Source organism: Amblyomma maculatum, chromosome 1 (assembly GCF_055883805.1).
Source record: "Amblyomma maculatum isolate TAMU_Amacu chromosome 1, ASM5588380v1, whole genome shotgun sequence".
NCBI classification, from domain to species: Eukaryota; Metazoa; Arthropoda; class Arachnida; order Ixodida; family Ixodidae; genus Amblyomma; species Amblyomma maculatum.
Genome location: NC_139344.1, coordinates 340,529,561 through 340,545,305, shown reverse-complemented (window position 1 = coordinate 340,545,305; position 15,745 = coordinate 340,529,561). Strand labels below are relative to the sequence as shown.

The following is a 15,745-nucleotide window of genomic DNA, read 5'->3' as shown; positions in this document are numbered from 1 at the left end:
TGTGCTACATAAGTGCTCATTCTTTGACCTCAGCATTTTACCGGCCCGCAGACCGGTTTTTGCGCGCACCAAACGGTTCGAATGAGATGGAACTACAACTGCAATCAAACCATTTCAAGCTTGACCAACGCCATCTTGCCTGAAGTTGTTTTGATACAGAAAACGGCGTATTCGAGATGGACAATTTCACCCTGCCCAACGGGCTATAGGGAAAGAGCGCGATTCGTGTGTTTACAGCGCCCATGGTGCAGTCGACGTCACCCTTGTGTAGAGCGCTCAAGCAGGGCATATCGGGATGCAAAAGCCGAAATCCGACTCCGGCCTCCGATTTCTGGGCGAGGTTCTCGTGCCTACATTGCTTGGGAGTTGGCTTTGCTTGCAAGGCAGCGCGTCCCCCCCCCCCCCCCCCTCCCCCAGCGCTCTACACAAGGGTGGCGCCGGCTGTACCATGGGCGCTGTACAAACCCGAAGCGCACTCTTTTCCTGTAGCCCGCTGGGCAGAGAAAAGTTGTTCATCTCGAATACGAAGCCCAGCAACCTGCATCAAGGCCCATTCTGTTACAACCCACGCTTCCTGGTAATTCGCCCTGCCAGTCCTTCGTTGTTTCAGGCGTAATGAATGATCTCCGATTGCTCCTTTCTTCGCTGCATTGGGACGTGATAGAAAGCACGCAAAGGACAACGACTTCGTGCACAAAGAAAAGAAAACATCGCAACCCGTCGCCCAGCTCACGGAAGGGCTGAGAGTGCGGGGGGAGACGGCAATGTACAAAAAAAAAAAAAAAAAAAAAAGAAGAAAACGGGCGCACGCAACGTCACGGATCGAAAACGAAGCAGCGCCAGCAGCAAAACACAATCACGACTACGCACACGCGGGGGAAGAACAGTGCGAAGCCGAACGAAAAGGAACGTGGGCGCACGACGTGCACGACGACGGGCGGAAAAGTGCGGGGGATCGAGCCACAGGGACGCCAACTGTGCACGGGCCGCGCACGACATCATCGCGCTGGCGCTGTGGAAAAAGAAAAACAGACAGGAGGGAGCGGCCACGACACCCGCTGCGCACACCGCCGTGCATCACGGACAAGAAGAAGAGCACAGCCGACGGAGTTACAAGAAAGAAAACGAACGGAGGGCGGGAGAGACCTTGAAAGAAAGGAGGGAGGTCAGACTCACCCGTGGTGCTGCTCTCCATTCTGACGCTGCCCAGGGTCACCCTGCGGAAGGCGACCTCCTTGGCGCGCTCCAGACCGGTCAGCTCGGGCGCCGTCGCCTTGCGCGCGGGCAGGGTCTGCCCTCGGTCGCAGTCCTGGACGCACGGAGGGCTGCTGTAGGTGACCGTGAGCGCGCTGCGGGCCCGGTCGCGGAGCGCGGGCGACGCGGGTGCCGACAGCGACGGCGTCAGAGGCGGCTTGGATTCTGGTAGCAGGAGCTGCTTGTGGGTCGAAGGCGGAGGGCTCTCCTGCTGCTGATGCTTAGGCGAAGTAGACAGCTGGCGCTGCGGGCTCTGGCGCTTGGTGCGAGGGTAGGGCACGGGCGGCGGAGAGTCGTCGGCCGCCGAAGACGACGGTTGCTGTAGCGGAGGTCTCCCGCCGCTTTCGGCGGAAGCACTGTCGCTCGAAGAGGACAGGGAAGAACCCTGGCGCGGGAGCTTGCGGCCCGGCGCTCTTAGAGGGCCTCGGAGTGGTGCCCAGCGGACCCCGGTGGGAGGCGACGGGCAGGCGGCTGAGGACAGGGGCGGAGTGCCTTCGGACGTAGGCTTACTGGTTGCGGATGACGCCGGAATGGGAGTGGCCGAGGAGTCGGCGGCGCTGGACACATCCGAGGATAGGCTGTCCTGGCCGGTTACTGAGTGCAGGGAGTCCGGGCGCGGAGTGGAGAAGCCGGAGTGTCGCCCAGGAGGCCGCAGCGCGTCAGGGGACGCCGTCGGCGTTGTTCTGGTCATAGGCGGCGTCTTGGCGGCGCTGTTTCCAGTGGCTCCACGGACACTCTGTGGGGCCGCGGCTGCTGCAGCTCCTGAAGTGGTCGCTTGCTCGCGTCGACCGGCATTCTCGGTTCGCGCTATCGGCGCACATTGGAGGGCGCGGCCCAGCAGGTCCGCGACGGGCGGTCCGTTCAACTTGCGGCGTCGACTAGACCGCCGGCACAGGTCCTGCATCCATTGACCGGACGTGGCCTTGAGCTCCCTGCACAAAAGAGCAGAGCGAAATGAAACAAATTTGTATAAGGTTCCACACTACGTGCAAAAAAGTGATAAGCGACAGATGCGGCTCACCGGCACCTGTGGGCATGCAAATAACCGGGATGATTGTATACACGATACCCGACCTCCTTATTGCAAGAATAGCATTATTTCCTTTCTGTGGATGCAGCTAGCACAGAACCGGGTTGAGTGGAGAAAAATGGGAGAGGCCTTCGCCCTGCAGTGGGTATAGTCAGGCTAAGATGATGATGATGATAATTTCCTTTTTTACTGGAAGCTAAATGCATGTACAAAGATTGATATACGCAATATGTCACCGTGACAGCAACGTGTGGCAGCATATACGGTGAAGCTAACTGTAAGTGAATACTGTACCAAGCTACCAGCGCTATACAGCTGTATTAAGTTAGGAGACGTATGTCGACAGGACCTGTTTTCTCTCTAGACCACAGATATATCCCGGGGCTAGAACATTTACTAGCTATCTACATCAGCAATATCGCATAAAACTTAACGCGACTACTAAGAGCCCACTCCTCTCTGACAGATAGAAGAGGAGTGGAGGACGAACATTAGACAACTGAACATCACAGGCAAGCAAAACAAAAAGCATGCTCGTTCCTGTCACATTTATTAAACTACCGGCATCCGTATTTGATGCCAACACAAGATATGGGATTAACTGCAGATTGGGGTAGTTCGTGTTGTTTAAGTGTCTCGTCTCTTTCTTGGTCTGTATCTGTTTTGCGCTGTTAAACCACCAATATGGAATTAAACAAGCTATAAGATTAAAATAATTTTGTTTTTACTTTTCCGCTAATAGCTCTGTGCAGTTTTCCGTAACCTGACTTCCAGGCACAGTCAATCAAGCGCTCTGAGGCTTTGACATGCCTGTTATCTGTATTTTGTATTCCTTATTGAAGAATAAATATTTTATTTTACTGTATTGTATTGTATTCTCCGAGGTTACATTGATAGTGCATACTTCCGAAACGGCAAACAAAAAGCGTGCACGCAAGACGAACACACACACGGCTAGGTGCCGTTTCTATATGTATATTTTTAACCTTGCTCCAACACGGGTGGGCACTGCACAACACAATGGATGACCTGCGTGTAAGTTGCGTACGCAGCATAAGTGTTGGAGGTTATAAATTACCCAGGCAGAACAAAAAAATAAAGAACAAGGATGGCAGACTTCAGCCATAATGCAGCAATAGGTCAGGCTCGAATTGGCCACTGTACAAGAAAACGGACCACACAGCAGTCAACATCTCAATCAGAAGAAAGAGGCCGCTGGTCCAGGCGTCCATGTATGGAGCGGACGATGATTCATTCTCACCCGACCTTTAACATTCCCGAAAGGCGCAAGACCAATGGCATTAAGTCTCAGGGATAAACAATTTTTCCACAGGTGGGCGCGCTCCACAACGGTCCTTGCGCGTAAGCAGGCTCGGTCAATATACTCAAGGCCAGAGAGCACTGCGCACAAACTGCATCAGGTCCACTCCCTATTATCCGCGATATCTCCCGTCTCACAGTGCACAAGCCAATTTTCAACTCGTACTAATGAACTTCATTGACAGCTGACCTCCAGACCTTCGCCCGCAGCGAACGCTGACGGCTGGGCTCGCGTTGCGCGGGCAATGCGCTCCTCGGGACAAATTGGGGCTGCGGTCTTGGTGTCGCATAAAAGAATAAACGCACCAGCAAACAATGCTCTGATTAAAAAAATTTAAACTCTCACCGGCTGCCTTCGAGCGATCATTTCGGGTGCAAATTGCAAGTAGGCACGCACGTAACAGCGTTTATACACGGCTGACCTTGCGCGAATGCAGCGGAGCCATTCACGACAGGCTATTCGTCTCTCGGATTTAGCCCCGTCGTCATAAAGCCGTAAACTTTTCAGCTTGCATGCGGCCGCTGTTTTCTGCGATGCCGTGTCACTTTTGCTTAGGGCCACGTTATCCAGTGACACGAAACTTTGAACTTCGTACGTTCTTTGCAGATGTCGCAGCAGGCGTAGGTATATTCAACTTCTGTGTAGATGCAGGAAACCCAGCCAAGCGTTCTCTATAAACGCCTGCGACCTTGACCGCACCTCTGATGCGGTGGTAAAGGTAAGATAAGCTCCGTACGATAGAGAGGCGCAATGTTTTACAAGGTGGCAGAGTGTGCACTACATAAACAGCGTGTCGACAATTAGATAGGATGTATTGACACAGTACATACCTTCCGTTGAGATCACGTTCATTCTCCACATGCGTTATCAGCGATGTATATCATTAGCGTCCGGTGCTGATGAGTGAAGGATAAACGTTATATAGATAAAGTTACAGAGCCAATTAACGTATGGCTTGTCTAATTATACGCGCTTCATTGGATACAAAGGGCACAGGGCTTTACAGACAACAAGTCGTTTCAAACAATCGACGCAGCTCTCTTACGGAGCCGTCATAGCAGAAATTCAGTTAGACTAGTAAGCCTTAAAATGTGCGCAACAAGTCGCATAATGTTCCGAGTCTCGGCACTCAATATGCAGATCAGGACATCGCGGTAGGCACGGCTCGACACAAGCGGATATTCGTTGCAGCATGCGGGGTCTTCCACACCACCCGCTCATTTAAACCAGGCCTTGTATGGCACTCTACACGCAGCTGGTGTAAGTTCGACGGCACAATATATGGCAAGCGCGCTGAGGCACCGTTTCTTTGTGTTCGTTTTCTGCTATATTCTATATTCTCTCTTTCCCCCCGTTAAGATGTGAATGAACAGCCTTCACACTCCCTCGAAGGGGCTTCGAAGATATATGCGCTCGTCTCCGCCACGAAATGTGAAGGGGACACCAAAAGCATGAACCGAATGCCACCCCATTCGCCAACGGTGCCAGCGAAGTAGTCGCCCCTCCAGCGCAAGTTATGCGCATGCTCTTCTAGCGCGACCCCAGTTCTTTCGCGTAGGCCTGTGCACGGGGCGCAAAGGAAAAACAGAGAGCGAAAGAAACGACGCCAGGTCTACACAGAAAGCGAGAAGCTGGCAAGCATCACACGGGAGTCACCGGGGCCGCCGCTCGCATCCTCTTGCGTATTCATGGCACACCGACAAAAGGCATCGCGCGCCGCCTGAATTGCGGCGCCGACTCCGAATGACCAGGATGTTGCCTTGGAAGGCGGCCAGCCAATTGACGACCGACTTCGCAGCAGCGCTGGATGGATCAGGCTTTTGAGAAGAAAGCGCAAGTCGGGCCGCCGATGCCGCACGGCTTTGGCGCGATGCACTGAACGTTGCAGTGGAAGCGATGACTCACGCGCCTTGATCGGGCCAAGTCCCAGACGTCGCCGCTGCCTTGACCGGATAATAGGCGCGACCGGGGCACACGGGACACTGTCGCCGCGAAGAGATGACAAGATCCGATAAACCAGTGTCAGGAAATGTGCCCCCGTCCCCTTGCGGTAGTCCAGTAGCCGCCGGCCGGGAGCACTCGACTTCTTAGTCGCAAGGCACGCAGTCCGCGCTAATACTTAATAGCCTCGCGGCAAAACTAAGCACGTTGGTAAAACGTGTCACGTAAAATTCCAACCCAGAGGAGACCAGAGGTCGCAAGGACACGCAGACAGGACAAAACGTGACAAGAACGGCCGCTTAATGAAATGAGGACGGCAGACAACGTGTCCATACATGTGTCTGCGGTCGCAGGGAAAACGAGCAGTTGCGACAGCAAGGAATGTCTCGTTGCCTTCAACAGTATAGAGCTAATCCTATGTCCGATCAAGTTATTCAAACTATCCGAATGCCACGCAAACGCGCGCGCCCATACCAGCAAAACAAAAAAGCTAGAGGCTATAAAAAGCGATCTAAGCAGTGTATACGCCCTGCATGCGTTTCAATTTCGCATCGTTCGATGAGTGAAAAGAGCGCGAGGACAAATTTGGTGTAATCTTACTGGCACTCGATATTGCAACACCGTGTAGCGGCACGTAAACTCGTTAGAGCAACTGAAAGTTAATGAGTGCGGACGAGAGGAACTGGATGCTTGTTTTTTGTTCCCTCGACACCTGAACCCGGGAACAAAACGTCAAAGTGTATACGGAACACACGCCATGATTTTTGCTTATAAATATGAACCGGCAGGGTGTCGCGGAGGTTCTCTGGCTGCTAACAGGAGAAGTGAAGAAAATCAATTCTAAACATGGAGAGAGAGAGAGAGAGAGAGAGAGAGAGAGTATATTTAATAAGAAGAAAGGCGAAGAGGTCGGCCGGTGGTAAAGAGATCCTGGCCTGCTATTTTTTTTTCTTTGTTTTGTAATTCTAAACATGGATTCCATAATAAACCTGAGGAGTGCTAATAGTGGGATTTCACTTGCGAATGCGACACATTTGCTATGGGGGACGTCGCAGTGAAGGAATTCAGACCCCTTGGGGCTCTGATTTGTGCTAACGAAAAAAATAAAATGCTGATGTTTATCTTGGTTACATAAAGTTATCCGAGCGCGAGCTCTGAAAGTATGGCTACAGATCAGCCTGTGCCGAGCCGTTGACGCACTCAGACCGGTAAGAATCTCATCCATGGCGAGACTGAGAAACCAAGCGCCTGCGAAGCAGTTGTTAAAACACCGCTTAGTGACGTCATCAGTGCACATTAAAGAAGTCCAGGAGACCTGTATCTGAGCTAGATGGTTCATGTCAAAGGTGAAACTACAGCCGAACGAGCAAACACCACAAGAAAGAGATCACGTCCTCCTCGTATTTCTTTCTTGTGGTGTTTTCCTGTTCGTCTGTAGTTCCCCCTTTGAGAAGAAATCCCAGGTGGTCGAAATTTTCGAAGGTCTCCACTAAGCGGCGCCTCTCGGTACAAGGACAAGTATGCGGCGCCACATGATCCCGGGAGTTGCAGTGCGAAGAGTACAGCTAGCTTGCGCTCTAAAAATGTTGTCGAAATCACTACTCTGGTTGTCTGAAGTGACGAGCATTCGTCACAACACTGACGATGCAACTTAGTACGAATACAGCAGCAACGCGATGGGAGTAAATCGATCTGTCGATGTTTACACGCGTGACGTAGTACGTCAGACGTGAACGGCAGTCTACATATCGTATACACTGCGAGCTCTTCTTGAATACTATGCTTCGCAAAGCAAGCATCGGGCCGGAAGTAGGTGGTCGTCTTACCACACATTTCGAGCATCGAATATCTTTTCGTAACGAAAGGGAACGGTGCTCTATATTGGGATTAACAGCCACCATACGAAGCAATTTCAACAGAGCAGCATTCTTAATTCGATAACCGAAATGCACGCCTATTACGGCAACCGTGTATCAAACCGGCGACCATGTGCTTAGCAGCAGCATATTCCACTGTTACTATCTCAGAGTGCCTTGTTTTAGCGCACCGATAGTTTTGTTTGTTTTCTTCACTAGCGACAACGACGAAGTGGCCACTATATCGCATGCGGCCCCTGGGCTATATACTTGGACTATTCGAACATCAGGTATTCTTAAACGTGATTTGAAATATCAATAGATGACAGTTCTTGCATTTCGCACCCATCCAATGCAGCGACGGCTGTTAGGTTCGACCGCTGAACTATATACTACATGTGCACCTTACAAGTAAACGAAAATGCTTTCAGTCCGAGGTTAGAGTCCGATAAAAGAGGGTCAATGCAGACGCTGACCTAGTTAAACGTCATGCAGATACATGTCAAGACTATCTCTACAGCTAAGCTTATCAGCGTGCAGTTAATCAGAGTGAACAAGACGGCCACCCTGCGCAGCTTTCACTCTGAGACCTCGGGAATGAGCGTCAGGCTCGCACGACCAGCGGAGTGCACAGCCGTCCGGAACGGCGCCCACAGCTCGAGAGCGCGCGCGGCATGCACGTTCGCTGCGGCCAACAATGCCGAAGCGAAACCAAGAGCGGCTCGTCGCGGGCCGCGTTAACTTGATTATGGATACCCTTTCTCTGCCACCGGACGACCCGTTGCGCCGCCTGGAAGAGAACAACGGGCGGCACTATATGTCTCCCGTGACAAACCGCATTATCTCGCAGTGAAAGCACGCCGCGCTTAGGCGGCCCGCACTACTTTCCCACGAAGCGAGACACCCTTCTCTTGGCGTTAGGAACGTCTCACGGGGTGCTTTCTTCCTGCTCGGCTTTCCAACCGGCGCACAGTATCCGGCAAGGAGCTATACATAAACAAGATAAGTCGCTAATTCGCAGGCGATGCTCTGAAATAATGAAGAAAAGAATATTGGGTTCCGCCTGTGTGAATGAATAAAGGTGCCGCTACACCTCTCAGATAGCATGTCCTTCCGGCAAGACATCATAATCCATTTCCCTGCAGGCACTTATAAGACCTTGTTCATTACTGGCGTGGTTCTCTCTTAGTATTTCACACTTCGTGTCATCGCGTCATGTACTCTATAATTCCCTAACACAGGTAAACAAGCCCTAATGCAATGCGTTGATTAAGGAGTTGATTCACGCACTTCTATGTTGAGCTTGAAGTGAGAAACACCGAACGCCTGTTTAAGAGAGCAAATAAGAAGTATCTCGTCTACCTTAAGACCGATAATTTCGTAAGGTGTTTGGTTTGGTTTATGGGGTTTAACGTCTCAAAGCGACTCAGGCTATGGGAGACGCCGTAGTGGAGGGCTCCGGAGATTTTGACCACCTGGGGTTCTTTATTGTGCACTGACATCGAACAGCACACGGGCGCCTGGCTTTTCCCCTCCATCGAAAAGCGGCCGCCGTGGCCGGGATTCGATCCTGCATCCTTGGGCACAGTAGCCGAGCGCCTTAATCACTGCACCATCACGGTGGGGCTTTCGTAAGGCGTGTATACCGTTTGCCTTACAGGTGGTCACAGCTGAGAGCACGCGCACGCTTTCAACCGTATACGGATCATTCGGTCACAATAAAAAGCACACGCACGACTCGCTGGAAACCCCACACACGTCTAAATACGGCAACGCGACCAAAAGAGGCGACAGATCTTCCAGGAAACACGTGTAAGAAAAGGCCGCACTGTGTACGACGGTCTGCCCTGATGACGACACCTTTTGTGTGGACGCGCACTTGCCGGAGTCCGTCGCGCGACGTGCGGCCGCGCCGGCTCAAACAGTGTATATCTCTATGCGGCCGCCGACGAAACAAAGGGCGCGCTCAGACAAAGCAGGAAGCTCGCGGTGCGGCAGCGAAGAAAAGCGCGGGCTAGCCGTGCGCATCCAGGCGATGCTGCTCCCAGGCAATGGCCTCCCCGCGAGTAAGCGCGCCCCGCAACAGAGGCACGAACGAGCGACGAAGAGTTCCGAAGGAGACGAGCTCGCCCATGCAGATAGGTGGTTGCAAGCCGTGAGTCTCGCAACAATGCGTTGCACGGCTGCGACCACGCTGCCCGCACAGACACGCGTGGGTGTTACCCAATTACGGAAGCGTTTTGTTGCCGGGAAGTTGCGTAACCCGAGTCCGCGCTCGTCTCCGCACCGCTGATGCCTCCTTTGACACCCATAGGTACTCGAAAGAGAAACGCATTCCTTGGTTTGGAGCGCAGATAATTCTGGCAGCTCCTTTTGAGCCCGCACTGCGGAGTTGCGAACAATAATCACCTGTATCAATAATGACAATCCAAGCTCACTTCGACGCAATAAAACTCGTCAGATGGTTACCCTGGTGTAACATTACACTCAGAGACTGCTGCACGAGGTGGCGAATATAGTATTGTTCATGCAGCACCGGTTGCAATGATTTGTCAATAGTTGAGCGATGTCCTACACACTGTCACGACAACGCGGCACGCTGACTGGCCAGAGCGAAGTGACGTAAAGCATGACGTCGTGACATCACGCCATGCCGATTAGATGTAGAAATCCAGTCACTGATCGGTCCGGAATATGGATGAATAGATGATGACCAGCCGCACGAGTTTAGCTCCCGGAATCGATAAGCACTCCAACCGGAACTTAGCACCATACCACTTGTCACTGATTTACCACAAGGTAACCATATCTAACCGATTTCTTTGGTAGAATGCGCGTTACCTCACATTTGTTCGGACTGCTTAGTGTGGTGAGCCGAACTGACGTAATGCCTAACATCCCTGTGCAAGCCAATCAGGGTGCTGCGTTGTAGCGATGTCATGCGTGACTTTATTGCATGACGACCAATCAGCGTGGCGCGGAGTCACACCGACGACGCCGCAGAACTGCAAACCATGTCCTACAGTTACCGATAGTATGAGTCTCCTTTCGCTATATGCGCACACACGGGCAACATAAGGCGCACAACGCGTACTTTTATGCGCAGTACAGAGGACAGACAGTTCGTCCATTTCTTTCCATGTGAGCTTGAAAAAAGATGGAGAAAACGAAGGTGATAACCTTGGCAGAATAAACGGGGTTCTATGAGAGCTCCCACACGATAACTCCAAGGACATAATTGAAAGGCGCAATGATCCGCTATTAAACCTAAGCAAACTTTGTGGCAGTGCGCTTCAGCTGCATTCAGCGTTTTCCAGGCATTCCTTTAAATGCTTTATATTTTTATTTTCCTATACAAGGTCATTTTGAACTGATTGTAGCCCCCTTTCGCGCCTATTCCTCAGTAAACGTTTGTAGTTAGTGAATAGTTTTCCGCCCGTAGGCAAACAATCCTAAGTCGAACTCTCGTCACAGGAGCCTGTCTTCGGAATAATCGAACTCGAGCTTCCATTCGAGACGAAGATAATGAGCCTTGAGGTAATGAAAAGCCGCTAGAACTTAAACGAATAATGAATGAATGCATGAATCGATCGATCAATCAAACAATAAATTTATTCGGGCAATGACACCAAATAGGAATAATAAATAGCACGAGCTCTATGGTCACGCGGGATATCGTAATCGCAACTTTATAATGCCAGCATAAATCAAATGCGTCTTGAACGCCTAATGCGCATCCGTTTCAAAGGAAGTGAGATGAGCTTGAACAGCAATTCCTGGGGTCCGGTTGCAACGATAATCCGCGGCGGGAGGCTTCCGTTTACAGCGGCCGCAAAACGTGTTTGTGCGCGTCGTCGGTGTTGCCTCCCGCACAGGTAAAGCCAATATTTCACAGCAGGTCTGGACAAAGGCATATAATCGCTTCGCTATCGTCTCTCTTCAGCTCCCGCGTGAACGAGTGCGCGGCTGTTGGGCACAATAGGCACAGCACTCGATCTGAGGCCACCGTGGGGTAAAAATACTGACGCTGTCTACTGCATGCCTCAGATTACGCGAGCTTGTTTTCCGGCTAACACGCGAATGGCACCCACGGCGCAGGTAGGTTTGCTGCCAAACAGTAAATAAATAAATAAATAAATAAACAAATAAATAAATAAATACAATGAAATTTATTTTCGGAACATTAATTGGAGAGCGGTAAAAAAAGGAAGTTCTGCTCTGCGGAACGAGAGTCATTAAAAAAAAAAAAAAAACGTCATAGATAACATATTGTGAGATTATACTATTGAGAGAGAAAAATTTTTGCTGTCTTCATTTATTTGCTCGTTATCTTGACTTTATCCGGCATACACAGTTTATCTGTAGTGAAATGGTATCTCCGCGGCCAATAAGGTGTAAATCAGAAGCCGCAGGAAAGATAGGCACCCTTTAAAGAGTGCTGTATCACCTCGAATATCAACTCATAAAGCTGTTTCCACTAAAAGCAGACAACCTTCGAGACGATGCGATTACGGCAAAGAGCGAATATTCTGATGAGCGAAGAAAGTCCTGCTCGACCCAGCACAGCGAGCACGGTGTGAAAAGGTCGTCCATCTTCCACGCACGCACAACACACGGACAGGTACCGATGCTCGAGCGAGTTCATTTGCTCTTTTGCCAACAGGCGGAGACGCGCACACGCCGAAACATGCCGATTCATGCACTGGAATTCACTCGATACATTCAATACTGCGTTGAGTTGCTGTTAGCTGTTGGTGGTATTAGCCTTGCAATGATTCTGCAGCGCGAACAAACGCCATTCAGTTACTGGACGGGGGAAAACAAAGTGGGCGAAATTCTAAACCATAGAGCGAAGTTGAACGATCGAGACAAGTAGGCCAGTTTTCAGAGCTATTATAAACGACCGAGCCTCACCCTCCAAGAAACAAAACAAAATACACAACTGCAAAAGGGGAGGCGATGAAATCGAAGCGCGCGCAGTGCCCCCTTCAAAACACGGAAACTGTCACAGGGTGGTTCAGCGGGAAGTACGTACACACATATCCTCATTCGCGAAGCGAACAGGTGCGCAGATCGACCGACAGGCGTATACGCTAATAAACAAAGTGGGCCGAGCCCATGAGAATTGCGGAAAGTGGGAGTAAAATGCGCGGGGACGAGGGAGTTTTAATGTGCTCCGGAGACCGAAACAAAGAAACCTGCCCACTCACTCTCTCGTTAAACGATGCGCGCCCGCGCGCTCAACAAGAAAACTTGCTCCGCCGCTGTAGTTGCCCGAGAGGCGCGCGCCCGCGCAAGCTGGGCGGAGAACGCGCGCGCGGGTGTGTGTACGTGCGTGTGTGCGTGAGTGTGTGTGCGTGAGTGCGCGTGCATGTACGCCTACCCTTATCGCTCACAGCGAGCTGGGAGACATGACCAGCGCTCGCGCCGAACAATGGCCCGGCTTCTCAGATGGAAGAACCGATAAGGGGAGAGAACCGCCCGACTTTGCAACTCCGTTATCGGCGTCCCGCGCACGCATGAAGCTGGCGTCATTATTACGCCAGGAGATGGTTACGCCGTCCACCCTCTCCTCCGCTTCTTTTTTTTCTTTTTTTGCATATGTACACAGCTGTGGCTGGAGTGGATCCAGCAGAGGCAAAGCGATCACAGCGAAAAGAGAAACCTGCGGCACAAGTTTCGTCGGGCGTGCTATATACGTTTAGAATACTCCCGCGCCGAGCTCCTATGCGCCCGTAAGCTGACGGGCGCTTCAGTACGAAGTATGGTCCCTACGAAGTGGTGCGTGCAGGTAAAAGCAACGCGGAATGGAAGACCCAGTTACAGCTTTTTGGTCGAACCCTCACAATGTGCCCTTGTAATATTCATGCCTCCTTTACCGTGCAACAACACCAAGGAAAATGATTTAAAACCCAGACACTGTCACAATGCTAAAATATATTGTCATGATTATGAGCCATCAGGCTACTGTGTACTTACAGTTTACGGTGTTTGGTGTCGTTTAAATGAGGTCTAGGAACCTCTTTTTTTTTCTTTTTTTTTTCTTTTTACGCTCACGGCTTGAATATAAGAGCTTAGCCTCGTCACTTCTGTATAGTAGGTACAAGACGCATAGAAGGACTTGAACGAAATGAAATGTGTACCGCCAACATCGACTTAAATCGAACAAGACAGTGCTACGGCGCTATCAGCGAAGCGAATATTATTGTGTTTTCTTCCTCCCAGGCGTTCACAACCTGCATCCCTCCATGCGCTTATCGACGCTTGATCACCACCTATCAGTGTGATCGTATTGTGACAATACCACAGCCAGGCGATAACGATGACAATATAGATCTGAAACGCAGCAAATAATGTCGTATACGTATGACGTCAGCGCCCTGCACGCGCACTGCCCTGACTCATCTCAAATGTAGCGCCACTTGATCACAGGTAGAACTCAAGGGCTGCTCCGGGGGATTTCCTATGAAAGCGAGAGAGAGAGAAACAAAGAGAGAGCGAGAGAGAGCATCTTCCCCTCTCTGCTCTTTGTCCGCCACCCCACTCCTGCGCGTCAAGCAAGAACGTGTGGCGCCCCCTGGACGACAACGTCGGAAGCACTGCGAACTCCAAGAAGGAAACGCTTCGCAAGGAAGCCGCCTTTTAAGGAGCCAAAAGCACTCCGTGCGGCGGTCATTCAGCCCAACGAAGGCTTTAGACTAGAGCTGCAATGAGTTGTCTCAGACTTTCAGAGAAGAAACTGTGGAGCTCGAACGAACTACGTGTGATATATATGAGGGTGTAATATGCGAGGTAAAAAAGAACTGGAACAGAGAAATTAATAAAGGGGTACGCCTATACGAATAAACAAACAAAAACAAACAAACAGGCCTATCGCGACGGACACGAGTCTTTCGTACTTTGGAGCTGAGGGCGAATTCTGAGAGTTCCTAGAGTGCAAGAAGAAATGTACTACTGTCGATTGGGGGCCATGCAACGCCTTTACTTTTGCTAAGCGCCTATCATCAACCTCGCAAACAAACCGAAAAAGGCTTTATAAGCACTGAGAAAGCTTGGGGTATTGCATATGACAAAATGCAAACAAGTTTAGCAAAAAAATAAATCGAATTTTTTGACGCCTACTTCGTAAAGGGAAGGCCTAAGCAATTTTATGGAACAAATACATGTGCTCAGTTCTATATCTATTTCTAATTTTTTTTTTTAGTCTAAATAATGCAATACATATTTACCGCCTGATATTTATGAAGAACTGAAGATTGCGTTTAGGCGATTTAAAGAATATCGAAGATGGTGGTGTTTTTTTTTTTTTTAATTCGAATCAAAGTTGTCCATTTGTTGACATCTTTGAATTTTGGACAATTTCGAAGTAATGTGGAGAAAAGCGGAGAATTCCAGAGCTAAAAATTTCGGCCGGAATAAAGAACAAGGCCTGCGTAATATCGAGAAAAAGTTTCAATGGCAACAACTTAGTAGATAGTGCTAGAATTCAGGGCTAAATGGTGACAATTTTCAGCACAAGCTCTGAGTTTTATATTAATATTTATAAATTTAAACAATATAATGCGCCTCTTTTATGTCCCAAATATTTCTAAGATACTGAAGGTAGCTGTGGGAGAATTTAACAAAAACCGAAGATGCTGTTTCTTTCTTTACATTGGAATAAAGTTGCCCCTTTTTTTCTTTTTTCGAAATTTGACTGAATTTGATGCGTTGTGGCGAAAACATGTAACGGTCTAGAGCCTCAACTTTTGCCTGAAATTAAGAACATAAAATGCATAATAGAGACAAAAAGTTTTAGCGTCAATAACTTAATGTTCAGTGCCAGAATGTAGGATTAAAAATACTTATTTTATTTTTATTTTATTTATTTTTTTTTTTTGCAGCGCTTTGCTCCCGGAGCAAAGTTTGCGGTTCTTTACTAAAATATCTGCAATAAAATAAAAATGTTTTTAGCAACCCTTCTAAATGCAAAAGTTGCACAAATTTATTGAGTAAAAAATAATGCATGACAAAATTTTAGACCGCAAGAAGCAAGGCTCCAAATTTGCAACTTTTTGAAATGAAAAAAAAAAAAAAAAAAAAAACGGCGAAAAAGAAATATTTCCGATCAAATATAAAAATATATACATTTAATTGAAAACAAAAATCATCATGGGATTATATGTACTCGAACACGAGACAATTGTCGCGGTTCGTTGCAAGTATTCTTTGTGCCACAGTGCTACGAAGAAAGGCTCTGTTTTCATAATTATGCAATGTTCGAAGCACCGCACACACTGCAGTGCACAGCGATGGAGAAATGCGCACGAGAGACTCGAGAAAAATTACAATGCGAATGTCATT

At 49.5% G+C, this 15,745-nt stretch overlaps 1 protein-coding gene across 1 annotated transcript in view; it reads right to left on the bottom strand.

Moving 5' to 3' along the window:
• The window catches only part of LOC146207585 (uncharacterized), a 353,896-nt gene that overhangs the window by 67,286 nt on the left and 270,865 nt on the right, over positions 1 to 15,745 (bottom strand). The window contains exon 4 of the mRNA XM_084588853.1: positions 1,177 to 2,186. Coding sequence (XP_084444979.1) covers positions 1,177 to 2,186 — 1,010 coding nt within the window. The remainder of the gene's footprint in view (positions 1 to 1,176; positions 2,187 to 15,745) is intronic.